A 27,920-nucleotide genomic window follows, 5' to 3' on the forward strand; every position below is an offset into this window, starting at 1 on the left:
GCCATATTGGCCCAGTCAGTAATCCATCCCTGACAAGGAGTGAGAGATTTTTAGAACTGTGAGAATGACGTTGAATGAATTTGACACAAATCTAAAGAGTCAACTTATAGGAGAGGCTTAGCTGGTGCTGTCCATGGTGCTGATTAATTTGGGTGGTTTTCCCAACTAGAAGGCTGTGTGTAATGTGTTTTGGTGTCCGTTAGGAGGTGGCAGAGCATCCCTCTCAAGTAGGAGTACATTTGCATTTGCTTCTCTGTGTGCCTTTTCAGGTACTGATGGGGCCTGTGCATGTGAACCTTCTGGTGACCTACCTGGCAGGCCTGGCATTCCAGGAAATCCAGGTGACCCAGGTGATCCTGGGAGAAAGGGGAGCCCGGGTCCCACTGGTGATGTCGGTTCTTCTGGAGACAGAGGTGCAGGCGGTGTAACTGTATGTAACCTAGTCGAGATTCTCTGTGTGTCCATATAATAAATGTGCATCCATTGTTATTATAGTTTTTAATTTTTCATTTAGTTTTATTTAATTTTGGTATTCCCATTTATTCCAACTTGTTAAACATATTGTGTTACTGCTATCTAAAGGTATTTTCATGCTTTATGAAGGTAGATTGTAAAGATTTAAAAATGAATAACATACTGTGTATTTGTGTGTTATAAGGTCTATAATGAACTTTTTTTATATATGTATTGTGTTTTAGTTAGTTGTGGAGTTGCAAACACATTTATTTTTGCTTAGTTTCATTTTTTCCAAACGTTTTTTTGTTTTTGTTTCGGTCAACGAGAATGTTTTCATTTAGATTTTGTTTTAGTTTTTGTAAATGATGATAACACTTTGTGCATTTCACTGTATGCATATGTGCGTATATTCAGATTTCATAATTTTTTGTGTCTGTTGTTGTTTCTCAGGGCCCCAGAGGCTTCACAGGAGTCAAAGGAATTAAAGGAGAGAAAGGAGATTTTACAATTTTAAGCATGAAGGGTGAAGCATTTTAGCAATTTATGTTTTTTTTTTTATATATATAATTTAAACATTTATTCACTATTACCTACCATTATGAAACACATAATATTTTTACTTGTTATAATACAGAATTAATGTTTTGAATGTTAAATGTCTGATAATAAAATGACAGTGGATCTACAGAGTTTTATGTTTCTTCTGATATTTCTGAATATGTTATCTAAAAAATGTTTTATATAAACTGGCAGTCAAGTATCAGGTTGAATATCACAAAAACATTCAATGTTTAGGATTTCACCTATTAATATTATTAATTTTATATATATATATATATATATATTTTTTTTTTTTTTTTAATTAATATAATTGTTATTATTAGTATTATGTTTTCCATTAAGAAAATACAGCCTATTTTTAGCACAATTGTGGGGTATTTTGTTTTACATTATTATTTTCATTGCAACTAAGCACATTTTATCCATAATTTTCCCCCTGAAATATTGTATTAAATATATGTTATTCATATAAATAACAATATAATATAATATATACATTTATGTAATATATAAATAATTTAAATTACATGTTATATTTGAGGATAAATATGTATTATTTGTGTAGTACAATTCTAAGTATACATTATGGTACTATTTTGTACTAAATTTCATTTATGCAGATTGTTTTTCGCATTACAGCAATTAGAAAAATGTAATTTAAATAATATCACAATATTATCTGAATGGTCCTATTAATAGGCTTAAATGTAATTTATTTAGATTTTGGAGTGAATACGACCCTGATATTTCTTCATAAATGTACCCATCAGTCCAACTTATAAATTAATATGTGTCATTGATTGTCAGTGTTATTCTCTTTGTTTAAAGGGGAGAAGGGAAAAAGGGGACCTAGTGGACCATTCGGGCCACCAGGAGACAATGGCAGAGGAGGGGATGATGGGAAGATGGGCATACCTGGAGATCCTGGACCTCTGGTCAGTCACACTGGGTCATACATTAAATATAAACTGTATTTAGGAGTATCAACTTCAAGATAGATTATTGAAATATAATTAAATACTGTATTCATTGCTGAGGTTTATTGGTGGATTCATTGGGTAGAGTTAATTAGTAGTACATTCATCTTTGCAACAGTGACTGTATGTATAGTTAAGGTATACATTTATGAAAGTTAAAAAGTGTGAAACTTTTTTTCACACACAGTATAAATGGGTGTACATTAAATTATGTATATTTTAGGAATGGGGTCCATTGCAAAGTAATCATCATTTGGGTCATTGGCAAAAATATCTGTTCTAATGTACAGATCCAATCATACCTTCATTAATTCGTTCTTTTTTCTTTCTCAGGGAGATAGTCTTGTTGGCCTGCAAGGTGATAGGGGTTGTCAAGGAAGCGTTGGTGCAAAGGGCTTCAGAGGTCCAAAGGGGCCTCCTGGCCCATATATAATGGGGGCCATTGGGCAACGGGGGCAACCAGGAGACTCGGGGCCCCAAGGCCAAACAGGACCCCCTGGCCCCAAAGGGCTCCAAGGTAAATTATATCAAAGTGTACATTTTGGATGAAAATTGTTAGCCAACTGTATACAATTGGAAAACAAATTCCAATTGTTTAAAATAAATCTAATTGTGAAAAATAAGGTACTGTACAGTAGATGTTTGTGTGGACATTAGTGAAGGAAGCAATTTTTAATTTTCCTGGTAGGTGAAACTCTGCGCTGTGCGTCTGTCACTCTTGGGCCATCTGGATTCAGAGGACGGCCTGGTTTTTCAGGTAGCATAATAATAATGTCACAGCAACCATAATTAAAATCGTTATAGCCAAAACATTTAGATGTTTTTTTTTTTTCAGGTGAGAAAGGGAAGGATGGAAATCCAGGATACAGAGGGCGAGTTGGACCAGATGGCCCCAAGGGAGAGAAAGGTGACGCTGGTGATAATGGATGTACCGGACACAGAGGTAAAGATTGTGACAATCTGAAAACAAAAGACAAATTCAGTCAGCTTGAGTTTTCAGTTTAACTTAATGAACATATAGAGAAATCTGTTTAGAAATATATTTTTTTATCCTTGATTATACCCTCTTTTTAATCTATTGAATAAGGTTTTCCATGAGCGGGTGCCCACGGTCATTCAAAAACTGGAAATATCAGTAAATTGAAAAAATTGGGATTTCCATTGAAGTCATTAATTTCAATTCAAGTTTATTTACAAAGCACAATTTATAACAACAAGTGTTGACCAATGTGCTGTACTGCAGTGATTTACACACAGAAAGCATATAATACAATATTATTTAAAATACCTAAATATAAAATACATCTTCTAAGGTTGGTTAAAAGCCAGGGAGGAAAGGTACATCTTCAACTTGGTATCATAATCATATATTGTTGAAACAGTTCTAATGTAAATAGGTAGATTGTTCCATAGTTTCGGTGCAGCTACTGCAAAAGCACGGTCACACCTCTGCTTCAGTTTAGGAACTGTCAATAGCCTCTGATCTGAGGATCTAAGTGATCTCAGGGGATTGTGTCTACGTAAAAGGGTGGCAAGATATGAGGGCACTGATCCGTTCGAAGCGGGGCGAGCAGGGCCAGTTACAATGGTGCCTTGACCTGGATTGGAGTGAGGTTTAGGGGGTGAGTGTAATGGGTGACAGCTGGAAGATAGCTGTGCAATATGTATAAACCTCACTTTCCTGACCTCAAGAGGTGCACTAGCAACTGATATTTGGGGCTGTAGCCTTTAGCCTCCTTGTTAGAGCACCCGCCTCCCATGCCGGAGACGCCGGTTTGAGTTCCGTACGGAGCAGGTAGAACAGGAGCATCACACTACTCAGGCAATGATAAAGGCATGAATAACCTCTTCAAATTCTTTAAATGACAAAAAAGCCTTGACTTTAGATAAAAGTTTTAGATGGAAAAAAACTAGTTTTTACAACAGAATTGATCTGTTTGTCAAACTTGAGGGCACTGTCAAATACCAAACCAAGATATTTCACTGACGATTAATGGAAATGAGCCAGATGACCCAGATTAAAATTGGGTGGGCCAGAAAAATCAGATGGCCCAAACATAATTATTTCAGTTTTGCTATCATTAAGGCTTAAAGAATTTAGTGACATCCATCCAGATCAGTTGGACAGGCCAGCAGGGGTTTTAGTTCATTTCTGGTCAATTGTAAATACATTTAGGTGTCGTCTGCGGAACAGTGAAATGATACCCCAAGTTTCTTAAAAATACTTCCTAATGGAAGCATATAGAGAGAAAATAGGACAGGGGCCAAGATAGAGCCCTGAGGAACACCAGAGGTAAGAGGAGCTGATGCAGATGAGAACTCCCCAAGACGAACTGAGAAACTTCTATCTTTAAATTAGGATTTATACCAACTGAGAGCGTTACAATAAATACTCACAAATTGCTCAAGGTGTGAGATAAACATGCTGTGGTCTACAGTATCAAAAGCTGCACTAAGATCTAAAAAGTTATATATTTTATATATGTAAAATATATTTAAAAAAATAGTAAAATATTAGTTTTTCTAGTTATGCTCAGCTGTAATATATTTCATTGGCTAGAAATTGCTTTTTGCAAGTGCAGTCTCCGAAATCATTTAAAAAAAATCATAATCCAGTATTCTTGAATGACTGGAAAACTCAGGGTTGGTGTGGGAACCCTGGTTGTAATGTGTTTTTTAATGATTCTGCATTTGCATGAGATAACCATAGTGTCAGCTTAACAAGAACATATCCAGATGGAAAATATTGTTAATCTAATATCACTGCCATTTTGTACATAGGCCCAGATGGATACCAAGGAGATCCTGGTGGTACTGGTTCTGATGGCGACAGTTTTGATGGTGCACCTGGCACACCTGGTATCCGCGGATCAGAGGGTCTGAAAGGGTCTTTTGGAGACTCTGTTGTCGGGGATCCAGGACTAATTGGGTCTTCTGGGCTTGAGGGATGCCCCGGCCCTAAAGGTGTCCCAGGACCCCCTGGACCAATTGGAATACAAGGTACCACTAAAAAGATGTCCCGCAATGTGGCATGCTATACTTCATAAAAACTATTTTAAACATAATTTTCTAATTCTGTTTAGACAGTACATGCATGCATTCATGTGTCACACCACATCACAATTTAAGTTTTTATGATAACGTAAAAGGTGACCATTCATATCTCGTAAAATATACACGATCTCTTATACATTCAGATACATTTAACCTAAATCTTCATGTTGAGGAGGCCCCCAAAAAAAACACAGCCAACCACCCAGATGGAAATCATGCTTTTTGGACCTTCAGAATTTTGATACCCATTCACTTGCATTGTATGGACCTACAGAGCTGAAATATTCTTCTCATTGTTTGTGTTAAGTAGAAGAAAGTCATAAGCAATCCCTTTAAAGTTATTGAAGTGTGGAAAAGTCAAGTACATCTAACTAACAATATAGAACAGTGAACTTAATAAAATGTTTGTGTTTTAACTAACAACTTAGTTTAAGATGAATACATCTCAAAACAATGACATTTTGACATTTAATTTATTCCATTGTATCTCTGCAGGTGCATCTGGTGTTCCTGGTCTTCCTGGTAGAAAAGGGGAAAAGGGTGCAAATGGTATGTCGGGACAACCTGGTTGCCCAGGAAGGAGACCGGATCAGTGTGGTAGAGGAGAGCCTGGTCTACCTGGCTGCTCAGGACCACCTGGCTTCACTGGACAGCGAGGTGAGTAGAAACCACTGTATCAATAGAAGCAGAGGGATATTAGACTGACCTGATCTTGAAAGAATACTTCACCCAAAAATGAAAGTTCTATCTTCATTTACTCAGCCCCTGGTCACTATATGATTAATTGTATGGAAAAGAGCAGTGTGAGCATTCTGCATAATATCTCATTTTGTGTACCATGAAAAAAGAAAGCCATACGGGTTTGGAACAACATGAGGGAGAATGAATGATGACAGAATTTTCATAGTTAAGTGAAGCCTACACAACTTATATATGTAAATTAAAATGCTAAAGTGGATAAAATAAAGGAAAGGGGTTTTCACAAGATGGTTCTAATAATAAAGTAACTTTTCTCTGTGTGTGCAAATGTGTTTTAGGCCCCCCTGGAGAGAAAGGGTCACTTGGGGAACTAGGACTTCCAGGGATAGGAGCCAAAGGAGCCCCTGGTAAGCCTGGTATCCCTGGCAATCAAGGAACTCCAGGCCTTCAGGGGCCTCCAGGAGCCAGAGGGGAGAATGGAATTCATGGATGTAATGGCCCGAAGGGTAAAGACTCTTGGATACTCCACAACAATTCCCACGTCTCATTATGCTTTAACAATTTTATCATTTAAAGCTGTCAAGACATACACTATTTTAAAGAATTGTATTACCTTCCTTGATGTCCACTGATAATTTTAGTAAAGTTTTTATGATATATATGATCATTTTCCACCCTGTCTCTGGCCCTCTGTCTGAAACACTCAGTTTTGGCCTCAGCGTCTACTTTAAATTTCAATGTTAATGCCCACCGTTATGATTGGCTAACATAGTGCAGCCCTTCAAAACAGAGTTCACATGTAACGCACACCCAACACATTTCATCTGAAAGTTTTAAACTGTTCACTAAAGCACAGCAGCACCATAAACAGTCATGGCATTTGAAACATTTGTGTTTTCAAATTTCAACATTCATGAAACATTCGTGTGTTCAAATTTTTTCTTACCTTTTGTCCTCAATTTGGAATGCCTAATTCCCAAAGCGCTCTAAGTCCTCGTGGTGGCGTAGTGACTCGCCTCAATCTGGGTGGTGGAGGATGAATCTCAGAGTCCTCCGCATCTGAGACCGTCAATCCACACATCTTATCACATGGCTTGTTGAGCACATTACTGCAGAGAAGTAGCGCGTATGGAGGCTTCACACTATTCTCTGTGGCATTCACCCACAACTCACCATGCACCCTACCGAGAGCAAGAACCACACATTATAGTGACCATGAGGAAGTTACCTCATGTGACTCTACCCTCCCTAGCAACTGGGCCAATTTGGTTGTTTGGAGACCTGGCTGAAGTCAATCAGCACACCCTGGATTCGAACTTGAACTACTCAGGCCCCACTGAAACTGGTTACTTAAGGTTTTGCAGTTGGGTCCAATAGTGTTTTAAATGCCCCGTCCTTCAATAACAGTTCCTTTGCAAAGCTTGAATCATATAGTGACTCTTTCACAAGCAATCCATGTTGATATGAGCCAAAAATACATAGGGAAGGGGGGTCTCATTTTAAGAGTTATAACTGAAATTGCAACTTTTAAAAGCGGTGCGAGATGCATGATAATGGTCAAAGCAGTTTGTTTAGTGCATGTTTATGTAGAAAAACATTTTGGAAGTTATATCCCCTTTGGTGTAGATGAATCTCCCATGACGGTTGAGGCCCGTCTGACTGAGTAGCAGTGGGCAGGGCTAAGGGTGCAACGTTTTAAAAGTTTTGCTGTAGAGGCAGTCTTTTGCTGACATATTGGTCCTTGTGATGTCACAAAATCCACAAATTTGAAAGAAAAAGGAAACAAACAAAAAAAAGCTGTTTTCACAGCTTGGTTTAAAGAAAATGCTCTTTATCTATTGAGTAGGAAGTTTTGAGTTCTCAAACTAACAGAATGTTTTAATAGTAGATTGGCCTCTTATATTTCAAAAGATCAAGAAAATGTTGATTCCTTATGTCATGACCCCTTTTTATTAATGCATTTTATTTTGTAACATAATTATTAGTGTGTGCTAACCTAATAATTGTACCTATGTGAGTTACTGTAGCCTTTCTGTCAGCTCGAACCATTCTGACCTCTCTCATCAACAATGCATTTCCATCCACAGAACAGAATAGCCTTTTTTTTTGCAACATTCTGAGTAAACACTTGAGACTTTTGTGCATGCCACAGTTGAAATCACTGAGATAAAAAAATTTCCCCATTCTGATGGTTGATGTAAACATTAACTGAAGCTCCTGACCCGTATCTGTATTTCCATCCTTGTCTATATGCTGTCATGGGGTAATTCAACTCAGGTTTCCCTGGATTTCCTGGACAAGTTGGCTGTACTGGCAGCTCAGGGCGGACTGGCCCACCAGGGGCTCCTGGTCTGAAAGGCACACAGGGTCTCGATGGGCATCCAGGTTTCCCAGGCGAAAAAGGATGCAGTGGCCAGAAAGGTAATTTAAAATGCTCCAGAACACCTAAATGTTATGCTTTTGCTCAGTTTTGCTCAGTATCATAGTTACAGGTGGTCTGGACTGCACTGTGCACATTATTTAGAATGTAATATTTATTTTGCTTCATCTTACAGGATGCATTGGGCCTACAGGACCTCCCGGAGACACAAATACAGTCCCATTGAAAGGCCAGATGGGGGCACCTGGACCTTATGGAGAAACTGGTTTTACTGGAGCAAGGGGTAAGGGAATAGTTCACGTTCTCATCCCATTTGTTTAGGTTACAAACTGGTAATTACAAGGGTATTGTGCTGTAAATGCGGTTTATGAGGACATTTCTAGTGTCCCCATAAATCAAATTGCTTAAAAAACATACTAAATGTTTTTTTGTGAGGGTTAGGTTAGGGTTAGAGTTAGGGGATAGAATCTATAGTTTGTACAGTACAAAAAAGAGTGAGTGAGTGAGTGAGTGAGAGTGTGTGTGTGTGTGTGTGTGTGTGTGTGTGTGTGTGTGTGTGTGTGTGTGTGTGTGTGTGTGTGTGTGTGTGTTTTTGTGATTTACGAGGACAATTTTGTAAGTTACAAATTAGTAATTACAAGGGTATTATGCTATAAATGTGATTTATGAGGACATTTCTAGTGTCCCCATAATTCAAATCGCTTAAAAATCATACTAAACAATGTTTTATTGAAAATGTAAAAATGCAGAAGGTTTTCTGTGATGATTAGGTTTAGGGGTTGTGTTAGGTTTAGAGGATAGAATCTATAGTTTGTACAGTATAAAAGTCATTATGTCTATGGAAAGTCCTCATAATGATAGGTAGACCAACGTATGTGTGTGTGTGTGTGTGTGTGTGTGTGTGTGTGTGTGTGTGTGTGTGTGTGTGTGTGTGTGTGTGTGTGTGTGTGTGTGTGTGTGACTCACCCTCAGGCCATCCAAGATATATCTGAGTTTCTTTCTTCAACAAAAGAGAATTTAAGACTTTTAGGATTTCATTTCAGGCTCCTCCTTTAAACAATGCAAGTGAATGTACTGCAAGGGAATTTTTTTGACAGTCCAAAATGCATATTTAGGGTGCATCAAAATAATCCACATGACTACGGAAGCAAAAAGTATTGTTTTTTATTTCTAAAAATAATCAATCGTTTGGGTTCAGAAGAACTTTATTTGTCAACTGGAGTCGTGTGGATTATTTTGATGAACCCTAAATATGCATTTTGGACTGTCAAAAAATTCCCTTGCAGTACATTCACTTGCATTGTTTAAAGGAGGAGCCTGAAATGAAATCCTAAAAGTCTTAAAATCTGTTTTGATGAAGAAAGAAAATCAGATACCTCTTGGATGGCCTGAGGGTGAGTAAAATTATCAGCAAATTTTCATTTTTGGATGAACTATTCCTTTAACTCTCAGGTAATAAGGGTGCACCAGGACCTCCTGGCCAGCCAGGTTATCCAGGACTAAATGGACCTCCAGGGTTTGAAAGTGGCTGTCGTGGACCCCCAGGTACCCCTGGACAGCCAGGTGAGCCTGGAACATGTGGGCAGCCTGGGCCAAGGGGCGTTGTGGGAATCCCTGGTGACAATGGTGATCCAGTGAGTGGATGGTCTTATTTAAATCCTCCTATTTAATGCTTGCCAACTCATTATGTAGATTGTCGTGCCATTTGTAGTGCACTCAAATATAGATATACAGCATGTATATAATAATATTTAGTTATGTATTTTAAATAGAGAAAGAGTGAGATCGTCTATTCAATAGCAAATGTTTGTTTACAGGGTGACCCTGGATTGACTGGTAGTTCTGGAATGCCTGGTTGCCCTGGATTTGATGGTCCTAAAGGTACAGTAAAATGCAAAGATCTGACCACATTTCCTTTATTTTCCAAAAATAGTATTCACAAAACCTAATTTATTCAACTGACAATTTTCTAATTTTAATCCTTGATCCGGTCCTGCCTATCCTAGTCAAATGTAAAACCTTCATAAAGTCTGTTATTATAATACAGTATATTCAATCTGCACATTTTACATATCTCCTTTGCAAAATGTATTGACGACAATTTATAGATTAAAAATTGTATTCCTGTATTTTTAAAATCGTCTAGTATTGTCTTGAATAGGTGATAAAGGTGACTCTATCAGTGAGCCAGGCAGAAATGGTGCGAGAGGGCAGTGTGGAGAAAATGGCTTGTCAGGTATGACTTTCTCAAATTTTACTTTATTCACCCTCTTGAAATACATGCAATAAAAATGTTGGACCAAGCTCCAGAAACACTCTTCTCTCTTCCCCACAGCTCTGCCTGGTGATAGGGGAAACCTGGGTGACCCCGGCCCTCAAGGGCCATGTGGGCCCTTTGGTTTATCTGGTCCATCTGGGTGTGTGGGTGTAAATGGACCCCCAGGTAAAATGTCCATTATTAAACAGATAGTTCTGGCACATAGCTCTTTTGTGGACAGTGAGACTAAGGTTTTAAATTTTAAATAGTACCAAAGTATAGAAAGTCTGATTTTTTTCAATCATATTGTTTATTATGTTTCCAGGAGTGTTGGTTATTCATGTTTTTGAGATGTGACATTACATCAGATATAAGCATAATTCATTCTGATTCAAATGTCCAGCATCATCCAATCACTGCCAACCATATTAAAATAAAATTATGCATTAAAAATTAGAAATCTATGTACTTATTACCATTGTCCAATGACCAATGTTGAGCAGTCCAAACATCATCTGCAGCCTGAAACTGAACTTTTGTCTGGAGTGATTGCACTTAGAGATCGAGAGCTGCATAGAGAGATATAGGATGCTCCCTTGCTCCCTGTTTAGTGAATGACTTAACCTCCAGTGTGCTGTCTGTCTGCACTTGTCTCAGAACTGTTCGACATGCTCCTTATTTTCATCCTAACTCCATATAAAGCCTCTTAAAGCAAATGTGTTCAGCTTTTGGATGGACCCATTGATTCTCAATCTGATAATGCACAGTAAATATAGGATTTCTAAGGAAAAATTTAATTCACGATAAATTACTCAAATTTGAAAAATGGCACATCGGATGAAACTAGAGACTCAAACAGGTTTCAATGTAAAAACATAATTAGTTTTCTTACCAGATGTAGTTTTGTAGCCGTTTCTCCCACAGACAAACTCTGCTGTGGTTGGTGCCATGTTGTTTTGTCACATGATTCCGTACTTCGAAAGTTTATCCCTTTACTGACAACCCAGAGTCTTCTGATCTGAGATCAGTCAGTTTAAATGAATTTAAATTATGCATTGCGAATACCGAAGCCAAAATACAATGTCCACACATGTGTTTGTGGGGTCGCACAAGGATATAGTGGTTATTATTGTTAATGGCATTGTTTGTGATTTTTATTGTCAATTCTGTATATTCAATATAATGTTCTAAAAATGGTATTGAACTTTCAGGAGTCAGTGGGCCCCAAGGTCCATGTGGAAGGCATGGTTCAGAGGGCCCTCCAGGTCCACCTGGTCAACAAGGCCATAAAGGAAACATAGGAAGTACTGGACTTAGAGGTTTGGATTCATAAATACAAACAATACAAAGAAAACTGATGCTTCCAGTGCAATTATGTACTTTGATTCATTGCAACCTCATTTAATGCTAATTAATTTACATCTGTGGTTCACTTTCAGGGCCTTCGGGACCCCCAGGGCTCCATGGACTGAATGGCCTAAAGGGCGTCAAGGGTGAAATGGGGTCACGAGGTGAGAGACAGTTGATGTTTGTTACGCTGTTAGAATTGTATGTTATTTTATTTACTGTTTGAGGGAAAAAAAATTGTCTTTCTCTCCCTCTTCTCATTCAGGTCTGGGTTTAAACGGTGATGGAGGAGCTCAAGGACCGACAGGAGAGAAGGGCGTTCAAGGAGACCCAGGGTTGCAAGGGACATCACAAACAGGTGTCCGAGGTCCAAAAGGACAGCAGGGTGCACAAGGTACACCTAGCTAAATACCCACAGGATTCTCATAAATTTGGCTATCGGCATAAAGTCAGGTTCACTCTGCAGCTTAATCTGATCCACTTAGAGAGGAAGAGACTGTCTGACTAACATGTGAAACAACCAAAAGCAAATCATTTTGGGGTTTTTATGTGACTTTTAGAGGTGGGTAAGCATGATTATAAAATAATGATAATAATCTAAGTAGTGACTAACTTAAATGGATAGGTCCTGGATGCTGATGTGTCAACACTCAACATTCTAGCCATGCTTAAATCCACAAAATAATAATAGCTACATTAAAATAAATTATTCTTTCTCCTTTTAACTCTGTACTCTGTAGGAGACTCTGGTTTAATCGGTCCTCCAGGACTTCGTGGTGCAGACTGCAGGGATGGTAAACTTGGACAGCTTGGAGAACAGGGTTACCCTGGAACAGATGGACAACCAGGTGTGTGTGTTTATGTGGAGAAGCATTTAAATCACACGATTACCAATTAAATATGTTATGGGTTAAGCTCATGGAGCCCGTTAAGAATATTTCACCTTAAAATTAGAAAAAAACACAATTATATGTTGAGGGAAATTATGCCTTTATAAGCTTAATTGATCACAATTCAGTTATTTCTCACTACTATAATGAAAATAATAATAATAAAATACAGGCAAAATTGTTATGGAAATAATTTCAGAATGCAAAAAAAATAACAATTATTCTATAGCTTATTTTAAAGTAAAAATGTGCTTTTATATTTTTCCCCCTTTATTTATTTTTTATTTATTAATTTTTTTGGTGAGATTCAGCCTTATATCTGTTACAGTAACTTTGTTGCAAACAAGTAACAGTAGTACAATAACAATGCTACAAAACAAGCTGATTTCTGCACTCCCATCCCATTGTATGCATATGTATGTATATACATACTACAATACATTATGTTGCGTAAGGTGCTGTATGTGTTTGACTTTACCAGGCCCAGAGGGAGAGGTGGGAGAACCAGGTATTTTATTCACACTTCCTGGTGATGAAGGCGAGAATGGCTATCCTGGGTTACCAGGATACAAAGGAGAAAAAGGGAACCCTGGAGTCAAGGGCCAACCTGGAAATCAGGGCCCAGAAGGCCCAAAAGGTAAAAGAAACTGTACTGATGTATTATAATGCAATCAAGCACATAACACACACAAGTTTGATAAACACATCCTACTGCTACATTATACAGCATCGACTCCCAATAAATACACCCAAAGAAACGTTATAAACAAGCAGAGGAATTTACCTACAATATTCATACATTTTCTTTTATATTCAAGCAATAAAACAAATAGATGGTAGCCCCAAAAGGAATTTGGAGATTTAAAGGGATAGTTCACTCAAAAATGATCTCTCATCATTTACTCACCCTCGTGCCATCCCAGATGTGTATGACTTTCTTTCTTCTGCTGAACACAAATGAAGATTTTAGAAGAATATCTCAGCTCTGTCGGTTCATACAATGCAAGTGAATGAGTACCAACATTTTGAAGCAAAAAAGAGCACATAAAGGCAGCAAGGCTGCATAAAAGTAATCCATAAGACTCCAGTATATATACATTTACATCTTCAAAGCATTATGATAGGTGTGGGTGAGAAACAGATCAATATTTAAGTATTTTTTTTTACCATAAATTCTCCTTCCTGCCCAGTAGGTGGCAATATGCACAGATAATGTGAATCGCCAAAAACAATAGAAGAAGAATGTGCAAGTGAAAGTGGACATATAGTAAATAAGGACTTAAATATTGATCTGTTTCTCACCCACACCTATCATATCCCATCAGAAGACCTGGATTTAGCCACTAGAGTCGTATGGATTACTTTTATACTGCCTTTAAGTCATTTTTGAGCTTCAAAATTTTGGTACCCAATCGCTTGCACTGTATGGACCTACAGAGCTGAGATATTCTACAAAAAATCTTTGTTTGTGTTCAGCAGAAGAGAGAAAGTCATACACATCTGGGATGGCATTAGGGTCAAATGATTACTTTTAACCAACTGCTTGCAAGGTGATTTTTAGTGGATGTGCCGTATAAAGTCAGTTCCCCTCAAGGTCACCCAGGTGCCCTTGCAGAATAACCACTGGTGTCATTTATCACATTAACTATGGACATGTTTCACTAAATTTGACAACTAAAAAGTGCCCAAATACTTAATTAAATATCTGTTGTTTTATCATTTACCCAACAATTTGTGGCTTACAGTAAGTGTCCAAAATGTTTTTGGACCACTTTACAAGCATACAGTACATCCATGTGTATTAACATGCACGTTTTGTGACATTATATGCTTGACAACAGTTGTATAATAGCTCATTCTATATATAATTGTTACAGGTGAAAAAGGACAATATGGACCCAATGGCCTTGCAGGATCCTTTGGCCCCATGGGTGAATGTGGCCCCCAGGGACCCTATGGTGCTAAAGGAGAGAGAGGAGATACAGGTCAGTGGGGCCTCCAAAGCATGATCTCTCTTCCATATTACAAATCCTACACTCTGAGTATCTCTTTCCCTCTGCCTTTGTAGGTCAGATGGGTGAACCTGGCACTCTCAAACCTGCAAATATTCAATCTATACCTCAACAGGGACCCACTGGTCCTTGTGGTCCTGCTGGCTTGACTGGTATTGAGGGTGTGGCTGGACTCAGTGGCAGAGAGGGTCCAAAAGGTACAATAATAGGGCATTAATCTTTATCAGGGGTAATTCAATTTTGAAACTCCCCTTTAGCAGGCGTGAGCAAAGACAAATATATTGGTATGGCGACATCAGGCCTCAGAGAGACATTGTATTTCAAATAACGACTAATATGTCTAAAGTGATATTCTGCAGTAAATGCAAAGGGGCACTCCCTGGTCTTTGTGGTACCTGTGTATTACTACTTTAAGTTAGTCACTCAACACTGTGTCAGGTAATAGAATAGTAGTGTTAAGAGTGTTTATCTTTTATTTATGCCTGATCTGCTTAGGTATGAAAGGACCAGTAGGAGATGTGGGATTCATTGGACAAACTGGTCCACCAGGATTAGATGGACCTCCTGGAAACCCTGGAGATGATGGCCTGAGAGGACCACCAGGCTTTCAGGGTGTGTTTCTGTGTATACACTTAAAACTAAATGAATCTGGTTCATCAATGGCTGAGCCTGATAATATCCCACTGTTCATAATCCATTCAATTATTCATCCACTACATTTACATTTATACCTTTAGCAGAAGCATGTGTTCAAAGTGACTTACAAATAAGACCATATCTGTCCAAAGTATTCCATCTTTCACCCATATTTGCACTGAACCATTTGTCCATCCCATTTCTTCTTCTCCCCCAGGATCCCAGGGATCTCCTGGTGAACAGGGTCCTCCTGGAACTGGTGAGAGGTTTACTTCGGGATTCCTTTTGGTAATGCATAGCCAGTCTGAAGCAGTGCCTGCTTGTCCCCAGGGCCTGACCCAGCTTTGGGAGGGCTACAGCCTGCTTTATCTAGAGGGTCAAGAGAGAGCACACACACAAGACCTGGGTATGTGCTTAACACACATACACTCATATAATAACAACACAAATGGCATGCTCAGGGGTACTATTATAACATTTATGTAGGGCTGGGCAGTACGGCAGAAGGTTATATATTATATTAAAGTTGGCATTAACCGAAGTTGCGGCCAACTGTTCTCCCGTATTGTAACTTGAAACGGCTTTTCAAACAAGAAAAAAAATTAGGGTGGGGACTTTATTTTGTCCATTGGTTGTTGATTGTATTGTGAAAATTGGGCACTGCATACCGGAATGGAGGCAGACCTATATGAGGGTCTCATACACATACACACATAACTTCCACCATGCCCCACTGACTTCAGTACCGAACAATGATCTAACTGTCAACATTAATCCACAAAAAGCCCACAAACGCACACAGCACCTCACAGTCTTTGCTTACAATGCAGATGAATGAGAAACAAGCAAGTAATAGATCACAATATTTCAATGTTTTGAATCACAGCACACTGAATATAAAGGGAAAGAAGAACACTTACTCATTTTGTTCATCCCAAGATATCTGCATTTAAAAACATTAGGGCTATCAGTCGATTAAAATGTTTAATCGAACTGATTACAATGTGTGCCGATTAATTTATCGAATTAATCGCAATTAAACGCATATATAAATGTTTGCTGAGAAAGCCCTTCAATGAACAATAATTCAATATATAATGATAAAATAATTATAAAAAGTTATATTTAAATAATTACAAAATGGATTGTTTATTTGGATATTATTGAACATAAGCCAATCATTTACCTACACTTCACATCAATCCATTTTGCAAATGAATTTGTCAATCAGTCAGACATTTATTATAAGGGCTTGTCTCAACTTTGAGATCTGATTGCGTCGTGGCATAAACATACCATACTGTGTCAAGTTAAACGTGGTTTAATACTTAGAAAATGTAAGTATGTACATGTATTGAGATCCCTACGTTCAGTTTTGCGCTCTATCAAACTATGTTTTGAATGCAAGAAAGTGTCCTCGGCTGTGTCCGATACCAGGAAAATGCTACCAATGGAGGCTGTATACAGAGGCAGGAAGGGATCAAGGCAGATCCGAAACCAATGTTCGTGTCACATCCTGTCTACTGAGATACCTTCATCTGATTTATTTTTAAAGGGAGTGCAGATGTTTATTGGGGTGGCTGTGGCTCAGGTGGTGGAGCGGGTTGGCCACTAATTGCAGGGTTGGTGGTTCGAGTCCTGGCGCAAATGACTCCACACGTCGAAGTGTCCTTGGGAAAGACACTGAATCCCAAGTTGCTCCCAATTTCAGGCTAGCACCTTGCATGGCAGCTCTGCCATCATTGGTGTGTGAGTGTGTGAATGGGTGAATGAGTCACAGTGTAAAGCACTTTGAAAACCGCTAAGGTTAAATATTTCATGATGTATGCCGGCATGATGCCGGTGAATCACATTCAGCCTCTTTGTACGTTACATCATTGTATTTGATCGCGTCCCTATTGAGTGTGTGCGCGAGCACGAGCAACAGGTAGCTGGCTGCAGTTCACTTAATGGCCACAGGTTTCATTAATAACAAAGGTTTCTGCATCTTACATACTGCACCTTTAATATACAAGATTAATTTGTTTAATTAAACTGCATGTCATGCATTTAATTAGATAAAAAACATTAATCGATTGACAGTCCTAATAATGATTAATTCTGACACATTTAGCCTGTGTATGTGTTCAACAGGTCAGGCAGGTTCATGTTTGCGTATGTTCAGCACCATGCCCTTCACCTGCTGTAATATGGAAAATTGCGACTACGCTAGCCGCAATGACAAATCTTATTGGCTGTCTACCACTGCCTCGATTCCTATGATGCCTCTGAAGGGGCCAGAAATTCAGCCATACATCAGCAGGTGTGTGGTGTGTGAGGCTCCATCACCAGCCATTGCAATACACAGTCAAGAGACATCTGCACCACAGTGTCCACACAGTTGGAGAAGTCTTTGGACTGGATATTCATTCCTGATGGTAAGAGGACAGAGATGTGTGTCTTTGCATGTTTGTTTTTGTGTGTTTCGGTCATGTTTTGCCTGACATAATTTCTGTGATACAGCACACAGGATCAGGGGACGAGGGAGGCGGACAGTCTCTGACATCAACAGGAAGCTGCTTGCGGGACTTTCGCAGTCAGCCATTTGTGGAGTGTCAAGGACCGCGTGGCACATGCCATTATTTTGCCACCATCTACAGCTTCTGGCTGACTAGAGTGAGCGTGCATCACTTTAACCCGAGCCCTCCCAGTACTACACTAAACAGCGAACAGCAGCAGCGCAGCAGCGTCAGCCAATGCAATGTCTGCATGAGGGACTGAATTCACTCACATTTTCTAGAAAACTGCACTGAGAATGCACATCAGTAGGTCACCAGAGTGGAAGTGAGTCCAGATGCTTTTGGTCACTTGAGAGGGGCAAACAAAAAGACTTTTTTGAACTACAGTCTGTGAACTTTGCAGATACTTTTTATTCCGTCACAGCTCAATTAAACACATTTTCCTTTAAAAGAATAGTTCACCCAAAAATGAAAATCATGTAATTCTTTACTCAGTCTCATGTCGCTCTGAACCCGTATGACTGTTGTTGTTTTGCGGAACAGAAAAGGAGAATGTTTAATGAAGATATCGGTCCGTCAATACAATGGCAGTGGATAGTGATTCATTTTTAAGCTTCAAATTGGACGCAAAAGTGTCATAAACGTAGTCCATGCAACTCATGAGTCAAATACTAAATCTTCTGAAAGCATACGATAGGTTTTATTGAAAAACAACACAACTATGTTTGAGGTCTGTTGCATGATTATGAGCACTACGACGAGGGAAGCTCATTCACGTTGGCATGCATGTTCTTGCAAAAACTTGCATTGTTTGGCATTAAAAAGAAAGTCATATGGGTTTGGAGTAAATTATGACAGAAATGTTATTTTATGGGTGAACTATTCCTTTTTTCTTTACGTAATGCACCTTTGGTTTCATTATGTTTGGTGCTAAAAAAAACAAAAACCATTTGCACAAATGTCTTTGCCAATCTTAATTTCCCCCTCTTTCCCAGGACAGCACCAAAAAAGTATTTATTTCACTTACGTTTTGTCTACACATCAAGGCATTATCAGCGCAATCTTTTAATGATAGTTTTGGTATATGGTACCATTTTTAACCAAAACAAAGCATTAATTCTAAACCTGAACATTAACTTAATTGGAAACACTTTACAATAAGGTTCCATTTGTTAACATTAATTAACAACATTAGTTAACATTAACTAACAATGAACGATACTTTTACAGCATTCATTAATCTTGGTAAATGTTCATTTTTAACTTTTAGTAATACATTTTTAAAATCAAAAGTTGTATATGTTAACATTTGTGAATGCACTATGAACTTAACAATGAACAATTGTATTGCATTTACACTCCCTCATGCCATAACAGATGTTTACAGGGCTGGACTGGGAAATAAATCGGCCCAGTATTTTACATGGCAACTGGTCATCATTTTAGCTTATCGCAGGCCATTCGGCCCGTTTCCTGGTCGACCCAACGGCCCACTCGGCTCTCTCGATGGCCAGTCCACCCATGACCGGCCCCCTCCTGGATACCGGGAAAATGCCCGGTATGCCAGATTACCAGTCCAGCCCTGGATGTGTATGACTTTCTTTCATCTGCTGAACACAAACGTAGATTATTTGAATAATATTTCTGCTCTGTAGGCCCATACAATGCAAGTGAATGGTGACCAGCCCTTTGAAGGTCCAAAAAAGAACATAAAGGCAGCATAAAGTAATCCCCACAGTTAAATCCATATCTTCAGAAGCAATATGATATGTGTGGCTGAGAAACAGATCAATATTTAAGTCGTTTTTTGCCATAAATACTCCTCCCTTCTAAGTAGGTGGCGATATGCACAAAGAATGCAAATCACCAAAAACAAAAGAAGAATGTGATGTGAGAGTGAAAGTGAATGTGGAGATTTATAATAAAAAAGGAATAAAATATTGATCTGTTTCACCCACACCTATCATATCGCTTCTGAGGATATGGATTTAACCACTGAAATCATATTAATTACTTTTATGCTACCTTTATATTTTTTTAAGACCTTCAAATTTCTGGTCACCATTCACTTACATTGTATAGACCTACAGAGCAGAAATATTATTCTAAAAATCTATATTTGTGTTCTGCTGAAGAAAGAAAGTCATACACATCTGGGATGGCATGAGGGAGAATAAATTATGAGAATTTTCATTTTTGGGTGAATTATCCCTTTAACAATGATTAATACATGCTGTATAAAATACATTGTTCATTGTTAGTTAATGACAGCTAATGCATTAACTAATGTTAATGAATGGAACCTTATTGTAAAGTGTTACCACTTAATTACACATTTTCTTTTAGGGCATTCACTCTGATTGCGATTTTTGTAGTAATGAAGCGTGAGTTTGCGATTTCAGGTGAAATGAGCAACAGAGACCATCAACAACGTGTCAAAGTTGAGTAAAGTTAAACTTTATGCAAATATGTTATACCAATGAGTGCAGACTATGATGCTCACTTGATCTTCCTTGTTAAACAGTTAGATACTGTTGTCAGGTAGGACTTGGCAACATCCAGAAAATGTAATTGCTATCAGGATGAACTTATCTTTAGGTTTGTTAATGCAGTTTATTCTAGACATTAATCAATGAATGATGGTTAGTGAAATTCAACTTGTTTTAGAGTCTTGTACTCTACCTTGTATTTGTAAGTCATGCCAAAAGTTAACAAGTGAAATATGTTACCAACAATATTTCTTATTTCATGCAGTATTAGTGTTTCTTTCTCTCTAAATGAGTTAAGGAACAGTGGAACTAAAGATGTAATGGAATCCAAGACATTTCTACTCCTCTTATCTTGATTGCTGGTTTGTCAAATGTTCCAAAAAATGACAAACATCTACTCATCTGGCAGATGCTTTTATCCAAAGTGACTTGAAGTGCATTCAAGGTATATAAATTATCAGAATGTGTGTTCCCTGGGCTTTGAAGCCATGACCTTGATGATGCATACCCATGCTTTACCAGTTGAGCTGCAGGAACTACAGTAGCCAGCTATTTTGAGCAAACAGGTTAAGTGAACTAAAATGAATTTGTCAGAATATCCTGTTTAGGACATTGCCTCAGGTTTTTAAGGCCAGAGGAAACACATTTCCTTCTGGAGATTCTAAAGGCTGTATTAGCAAGGCAATGTGCCTGTGTATGTAATTGGTTTTAGGGTATTCAAGACTTAGGAATATTCCAGGTTCAGTACAAGTTCAGTTCAATTGACAGCATTTGTGGCAGTGTTGATTACAAAAAAAAACAACAAATAAATTTACTTGTCCCTCCTTTTCTCTGGGTTACAGTGAGGCACTTACAATGGAAGTGAATGGGGGCCAATCTGTAAATGTTAAAATACTCACTGTTTCAAAAGTATAGCCACAAAATGTAAACAATATGCATGTTAACCTGATTTTAGTTTAATTTAAATCACTTACAAACCTTTTCGGTGTAAAGTTATAACCTGTTTTACAACTTCATTGCCATGTGGACAACAAATCCTAAAACAACTCTTAAAATTATTATTCAAACAACTTTACAGCTCAAATAATACATACATTTTAAAAGCATTAATGTGCTTTTATAAAATTATATGCTTCTTATTTATGCCTTTAAACCCTCCAAAAAGTGGCCCATTTACTTCCATTGTAAGCGCTGAAATGTAACCTAGATTTTCAGATTTTTTATAGAAAAGGATGTACGAGTCGATATTTAGTATTAAAAAATGTTGTCGATTGAGCTTAACTTGTATTGAAACTTTGGTTGATTTTAATCAAAAACAAAATCCCTATATTTCATAATACTCTTTACATACATACATAATTTTGGCCTCATAAATGTGGCACATCTGAAAGTAATGTTTAATGTAGTTATGCTTAAAACTTATGTTTAAAGCATCCATTTCCCCTGTCATTGTTGTGTCTCCTCTTCTATCATCTGTGAAAGGTGCCATTGAATTTCCCAGTCACTATTATTGAACACTTGAGAATCTTCCCTGCCTAGCTTTACTTGTGTTTGTTTATAAATGTATGTGTCTAATTGTCTACACTAACTCAAGCCATTAAAAGGAAACTAACACCCTCAGTAATCTACTGTCCATATCCTCGTAACAAAGAGAAAGGAGTCCTGTTTTGAGCATGATATATTCTTTTGTATGTAAATATGATCGCACTGTTGAACAAACAGCTTTGCTTTATATTTTTTACTAAATGCCAAAAGTATTTATTTAGCTAGAGATTATTTTGGTGCTATTTTTGGAGGAAAAAAGTTCAAAAGAAGTTATTATTTTTGTCCGATTTTTTGATAATGCTGCCGGCAAATTAGGAATGCATTTCATTGTGACATTTAGGAGTTTAATGTCTTGTGTACTGTACTGTTACACATGAACATGGAAGTGCACACACCACAAGGAAAACACAAATTGTTTAAACGTTTGTATATAACTGACCTTTTACAATGACTTTGCATTTTACGATCAGGTTCAATTCTTACTGTGTATTAAATGTCTAATAAAGGCTGTGCTCTTTGTACTAACTTGCAGTAAAATCTGGAGCAAAGAATTTCTTTTGTTAACCTACATAGCTTAGAGACATCATGAGTTTAAACGAAGATATTTCATACTTCTACAGTTTAAGCAGATACATTCTTACCCACAAGCAAGTTAATTATTTATTTAATTATTATTTACAGTCCCCACCAAGGCATTTGATGCCATGCTTTATACCATGTCTATTGTGCTGCTGCATAATGTGCTTAAAGACCTATAGCCTTGACTATATTCAAAATATAGCATGACCTCTCATCCCTTATTGCATAAATACGGTTAGACCATTTTTTGGTTATGGTGCTGTCTTGGAACCAACTCGAAATCACTACAATGTATATGTCAGAAAAACTTTATAATGTTTATTGTTTGTTTACAAAAAACTTATTTCCTTAAAGAAGAAAAAGTACAAGTTAGCATATTTACATTCAGGCAACAGAGGCATCAGCTAATCAATGACTTAAGACATGTTGTTGGCACATTGAAACAAAGTCATATGTTTGCATATACATCAACATACTGAATACTGGAGTTAATGCATTTACAACAATGTGTCATAGATGTACATTTCATTAATATCTACTTTTGATAAACACTGAACGGATAAGGTCACCCAATAATGAAAATTATGTAATTTGCTCACCCTCAGTGAAACACACACACACAAAAAATTCCTTTATGATTATGCATTTTAAGCAAAATAACTGTGCAGCGTATGAAAAGAAGTGCTAAAATTATTTTAAGCTTTTTGCGGACTCCATGCATGAACTGAAATACAGGAAACTGCCTTGCAAACTTCCCACACATCTAGAGAAGATGCATACCGATGGGGATCCACCGATGACCTCATAAAGGCTATTCCATTTGATCTCCAATCAGCGGTGGAAGAATCATCTCACACTACCTCTGATTATTTTTGGGCTTTCTTTACTGTAAACAATATTGCATTAGATCTCAATGTTTGTCAGATATTCTCTAGGCGCTCAGCTGTCAAACCTCTGAAGTCGTCGCCAGCGAATCTCTTCAGTGCTTGGATTATTTTGGGCATAAACATTTTGTGATGATCTGGACTGCGTAGCACCCCCTATAAAACAAATACAACAAGACACCTTGTAACTGCTGGTAATATCGGGCATATTTCAGACTGCTTTTAGAACTGAAGTTCCTGAAATGACTTGTAACAGAGGATGGAGAAATTTGTGGTCATGTCGCCAGTAAGTGGCAGCAACCCTAAATACAAAGGATCCTCTGAGGAATTTTGTTCTCATTGTGTGATTCAAATGGTTGTGATTTGGGGATGTGTCAAATACGAAAAAACGCAGAAAAACATTTCATGCTATCATTGCAAACATTTCTGTACATTCTTCATATTTATTACAAAAACTTTTAAGATTTAAATAATTTCTCTGAACTGATTTCAAAGATTTTATTAATTCTTATGTCACAAAGATGTTATTAATTTTATTAAGTTCCATGACTTTTTAGATTTTATTAAATTATATTACTTTTAACGATTTTATTAATTTCCATGCCATTTTAAGATTTCATTAATTTCAATGACATTTTCATATTTTTTCATGAACATTGGAACCCTGTCTAAATGTATCAGTAACATCATCAGCATTGAAAAAATCAACAACAACTTATGGTTCCTGTAAATAACATGGGGTTCTAACCACTGTTGTTCAGGCTGGCCCTGATAGCTGCCTCATACTGCTCCTCTTCTGAGAGTCCAGCTGAGTAGGGGTGCTGGGGAGGCGCAGAAGGCATGTGTGTTTCAAATGGTTCCCTGTAGGGGGCACTATTCTGTCTGGAATTAAATTGCTGATCATAGGAGGAATTTGGAGGATATGGCATCCCGTATCCACTGTAACCTATGAACACAGCCATACAAACAACTGTATAACCAGCAACATACAACACACAAACGTGGTGCTAGGAGGGAGCATTCAGGTGTTCATGGAGTAGTTGTAGGTGGATTGTATTACTTGGAAAACAAATTAACAGCAATAATCTAGTAAGCTTTTGTTACATAATTCAACCTCATACTGATTTCAAACATGATTTCAAGGATGTAGTGGAAAAATGCAAGGGTTTTGAAAGTGACATACTGTCATGTGACAAAAAGATACGAAAAACACATAACTTTTGGAAAGTCACCATACACTTTCATTGTATGGAGAAGGAAAAAAAGAGCTGTTGGTTGAACTAATCCTTTAATAATCTCACATAAAACAAACAAAACAGCATGATTCAGATCTGGTATCATACATGCTTTCACTTGTAGCATTTTACCTGATGAATTGTAGTATGTCTGCTGATCATAATGGCCACTAGATGTTACAAATCCTGAAAGGACATATTGATGGATGTTTATGTGGCAGGATGCAAATGGATGCAAATGTTCTAAACTGAATGTTCTTATATACGCATGTTAACATATCAAATTGACAGAAAAGGGGTCAACCACACATGCATATGTTCAACACAGTGTTGTTTTTACCTGAAAATGTTTTCATGACTCTCTTTAGTGGTCCAGATGTGTAGAGCAGCCCGACTAGAATACCAGACAGGTGTCCAACAAATGAGGTTCTGCACAAGATGTATTATATATATATTAAACGACAGAAACATCATGTGTGCCTATATGTTTACAAGTATGTTCCATGCCTACCCTGGGTTCATGATGTGTATAAGGATCAACTCCACCCAGCAGGCATAGCGACTGGCTACAGACAGTCCCATGATGTACGTGACCCCACCTGGGTAATAGTGATTATTCACCACCTTCAGTCCAAACAGAACACCTGAAATCGTACGAGCAGTTCAATTCAGCCATAGCAAGCCAAAAGCTTTAAAACATATGGTAAGATGGTGGCAAAAAATACAATGTGTCAATCTAAGGTTATCCCATGATGGACATGATGTTCACCATTTGTACAGTTAAAATATTGATCTACTATTATTAACTACTGCAAAAGTCACAGTATTCTGCTCTGATGCTATATACAGGGTGAAAATATAGATTTTCCGATGCATCGCGATCTTCATTTGAATGATATTGATTCTTAAATCCGAAGATTAATCTTTTACTAGGCTATATGCGCAACCCTTTACAATGCAAATAAATCGCTCGCATATGAGACCAAATTTTACACTATGCAAGTAAAAATGTCTGAGATTAGCCACTGATTTCACTCACCAGTGGTTGAGTAGTATATTGCCGAAGAAGTTCACTAGCAAGATCTTTCACTGAGTGTTAAGAGTAAAAATTTGGTTTGACTCGTTAAGTGTAATGTGTGTCCAAAGATGAGATCCATGCAAAAACAACAAAGAAATAAACACTTAATTCTAAATCACAAATAGCATGGAGGAGGTAAAGAAGCCATTCAAGTTTATATGTGTTCATTTACAGAACTGCTGGTTTTCTTAAAGAGACAGTACCTATTTTTTAGCACATGTTCAACAAATCAATGTAAAATCGAATATTAAATAGCGATTGACCAGGCCGATTAACAGAAGTGTTAACTTTCCTTTGACTATTATTGACAAATCTACTTGTATATTTTGGAACAGACACAAAGTTTGTTTATTGCATAAATGATGTGTTTGTATTTCATTTAGAAATTAAATCTTAATTGCGGTTAATAAATGTTTATTGGCATTTATATTGGCTAACCTACTCTCTACGTATCTGTAAAAGCCATTGAAAAACCCACATTGGTTGGCCACTACTTGTAAACAGAAAAACAAATTATGCATTTAACAATAAACATGTGACAATATATAATGAATGCACTATAATATTATAAATATTGATGGAATACATGGATTTGTAAAAAATTATAAAAGTTCAAATGTTACCAAAATGATGAAAAACAAAAAACATAATTTGTCAAATTAATCCCCAGTATAATTAACAGTTATTGCTGGGAGAAAATGTATGTCATATTAGTGACATTATAATTATATAATTATAATTCATTATAAGTGAAATATACCCATATGAACTGATATCAAACCGAAATCGAATAAAGAAATCTGCATATATATACCCAACCCTATCTGATAGTCTTTTGCATTTGACAGTAACAAAATACTGTAGGAAACACCGACACTCACTCACCCGAGAATCCCACTGCACACTGCATACTATACGACGAATCTTCTGTCATCTGTGTCAGACCTGCCTCCAGGAGCAGGTAGACCAATCCGGTGAGCATGGAGAAGACGGACAGCAGGTATGCAAACCCGTACCCTCCCAGTTTTCGCTCCAGCTTGATGCCTTTATAAAGGAAGGAGGCCATGTTGAAGTACAGGTGCATGTCATCGACATGATGAAATGGAGACAACAGCAGACGATTCCAGTCTCTGTACCAGTATGCCTGCTGAACACTCAAACATGTCTGCAAGATTTATAAAACACCATATCAACGCTCTATACATTAAGAAACATGGCATTGTCTATAATGGTTATAATTGGTTGAGTAAGGTTGTACGTCTGAATGATATTGTCAAACATGATTTATTTATTTTTGCTGCTTAAAAACATGAACTGACACAGCAACATTGGCTCAATCAATGAAGTGAGATTGGGGTGGCACTTAAATTTCTCACTTCACCTTAAAAGAGCTGTTCTTTTTTTCAAAGAGGTAGGGTCTACACAATTTTTCTTGTGCTGATTGCTGATTGTTTGTGTTTTTAACATGTACCTGTAGGAGGGGCTTGAATGGAAACAGGAACAAATAAACATTGAGTCCCAGTGTTGCCAGAGTAACAGGTGGGATGTTGTCAAAGCCAAGCTGGAAAACCTGAGACGCCAGCAAGAGCAGGCCAAGATTGGATCCCCTATGTCGGTTACGCATCTGAAACACACACAGACAGAAGACCAGTGTTTGGTGTGTTCTATCTGAAAGGCTCAAACTCACATTTCCTAAAAGACACTTCCTGCTTGATGCACGCTCATAAATGTTTTGAATCCTTTTTTACAAATCATCAATTAGATCTCATAAAAAGCTGGCTCATGAATTTATTTATTTTTTACATCATGATCTGGGAGCTTTATTAGTCATTACCAAACATATTATTATTTGATCATTATAATTTAGAAGCATTCAAGCATCAAATTTTTCTTTTAATAATTCAAAGTTACTTGACTGTTTGCTAACTTGTTGTCCAAGGCTTATCCAACTTTTTCTCCAAAAACTGATTACTGTCATATGTCATTACCATCCTAGCATTAAATCAAAATCAGTTTCAAGGTTTATCACACTACTGACCCTGCTGTGGCCAGGCAATTCTGAAATGCACAAATTCGCTACACATAGCCACTTTACTTTAAAACAGATTTCTCTTTAGCACTTACCATTATACCTGAATCACTTGTCCAAAGAAGCTGTCCACAATCTTCAATATCAGGAATAAACACTAATGCAGCACACGCTTCTTTCTCAAATAAATACCACTGAAGGATACGTCAGCTTTCACTATCGTTTTACACAGTTTCATCATGTAAACACGGAAGTGATGCTCTGGTCTTCTTCTTCTTTTTTTTCATCTTTTTTTGGCGAGTTGCATTCTGGGT

At 37.5% G+C, this 27,920-nt stretch overlaps 2 protein-coding genes across 2 annotated transcripts in view; one reads left to right on the forward strand and one right to left on the reverse strand.

Annotated features, from left to right (window-relative positions):
• LOC127629783 (collagen alpha-4(IV) chain-like) overlaps positions 1 to 22,328 on the forward strand; it is a 62,501-nt gene extending 40,173 nt beyond the window's left edge. The window contains exons 23-48 of the mRNA XM_052107026.1: positions 270 to 430; positions 907 to 979; positions 1,846 to 1,952; positions 2,328 to 2,511; positions 2,683 to 2,751; positions 2,830 to 2,937; positions 4,776 to 4,994; positions 5,544 to 5,705; positions 6,086 to 6,253; positions 8,025 to 8,168; positions 8,303 to 8,410; positions 9,580 to 9,761; positions 9,945 to 10,008; positions 10,289 to 10,363; positions 10,463 to 10,570; positions 11,596 to 11,703; positions 11,824 to 11,895; positions 11,997 to 12,125; positions 12,472 to 12,579; positions 13,103 to 13,258; positions 14,499 to 14,606; positions 14,690 to 14,830; positions 15,129 to 15,245; positions 15,487 to 15,675; positions 17,403 to 17,686; positions 17,772 to 22,328. Of these exons, the coding sequence (XP_051962986.1) occupies positions 270 to 430; positions 907 to 979; positions 1,846 to 1,952; positions 2,328 to 2,511; positions 2,683 to 2,751; positions 2,830 to 2,937; positions 4,776 to 4,994; positions 5,544 to 5,705; positions 6,086 to 6,253; positions 8,025 to 8,168; positions 8,303 to 8,410; positions 9,580 to 9,761; positions 9,945 to 10,008; positions 10,289 to 10,363; positions 10,463 to 10,570; positions 11,596 to 11,703; positions 11,824 to 11,895; positions 11,997 to 12,125; positions 12,472 to 12,579; positions 13,103 to 13,258; positions 14,499 to 14,606; positions 14,690 to 14,830; positions 15,129 to 15,245; positions 15,487 to 15,675; positions 17,403 to 17,686; positions 17,772 to 18,029 (3,602 nt within the window). The 3' untranslated portion in view covers positions 18,030 to 22,328. The remainder of the gene's footprint in view (positions 1 to 269; positions 431 to 906; positions 980 to 1,845; positions 1,953 to 2,327; positions 2,512 to 2,682; positions 2,752 to 2,829; positions 2,938 to 4,775; positions 4,995 to 5,543; positions 5,706 to 6,085; positions 6,254 to 8,024; positions 8,169 to 8,302; positions 8,411 to 9,579; positions 9,762 to 9,944; positions 10,009 to 10,288; positions 10,364 to 10,462; positions 10,571 to 11,595; positions 11,704 to 11,823; positions 11,896 to 11,996; positions 12,126 to 12,471; positions 12,580 to 13,102; positions 13,259 to 14,498; positions 14,607 to 14,689; positions 14,831 to 15,128; positions 15,246 to 15,486; positions 15,676 to 17,402; positions 17,687 to 17,771) is intronic.
• Positions 22,329 to 22,682: 354 nt separating this feature from the next.
• rhbdd1 (rhomboid domain containing 1) lies at positions 22,683 to 27,870 on the reverse strand. Its single transcript, XM_052107040.1, has 8 exons — positions 27,702 to 27,870; positions 27,049 to 27,201; positions 26,463 to 26,742; positions 25,011 to 25,143; positions 24,840 to 24,928; positions 24,632 to 24,685; positions 24,013 to 24,210; positions 22,683 to 23,420 (listed from the first exon to the last, which is right to left on the reverse strand). Exons 1-8 carry the CDS (start codon positions 27,702 to 27,704, stop codon positions 23,320 to 23,322), a joined length of 1,011 nt encoding a protein of 336 aa, XP_051963000.1. The 5' UTR covers positions 27,705 to 27,870; the 3' UTR covers positions 22,683 to 23,319.
• Positions 27,871 to 27,920: the final 50 nt, after the last annotated feature.

This window comes from Xyrauchen texanus, chromosome 36 (genome assembly GCF_025860055.1).
Source record: "Xyrauchen texanus isolate HMW12.3.18 chromosome 36, RBS_HiC_50CHRs, whole genome shotgun sequence".
NCBI lineage: Eukaryota > Metazoa > Chordata > Actinopteri > Cypriniformes > Catostomidae > Xyrauchen > Xyrauchen texanus.

Coding starts and splice junctions, on each gene's coding strand:
- rhbdd1 (XM_052107040.1), bottom strand. Junction 26,743..27,048: donor CATTCAAGCCCCTCCTACAG/GTACATGTTAAA, acceptor TAAATCTTGCAG/ACATGTTTGAGTGTTCAGCA. Junction 25,144..26,462: donor GTGTGCAGTGGGATTCTCGG/GTGAGTGAGTGT, acceptor GTACGATTTCAG/GTGTTCTGTTTGGACTGAAG.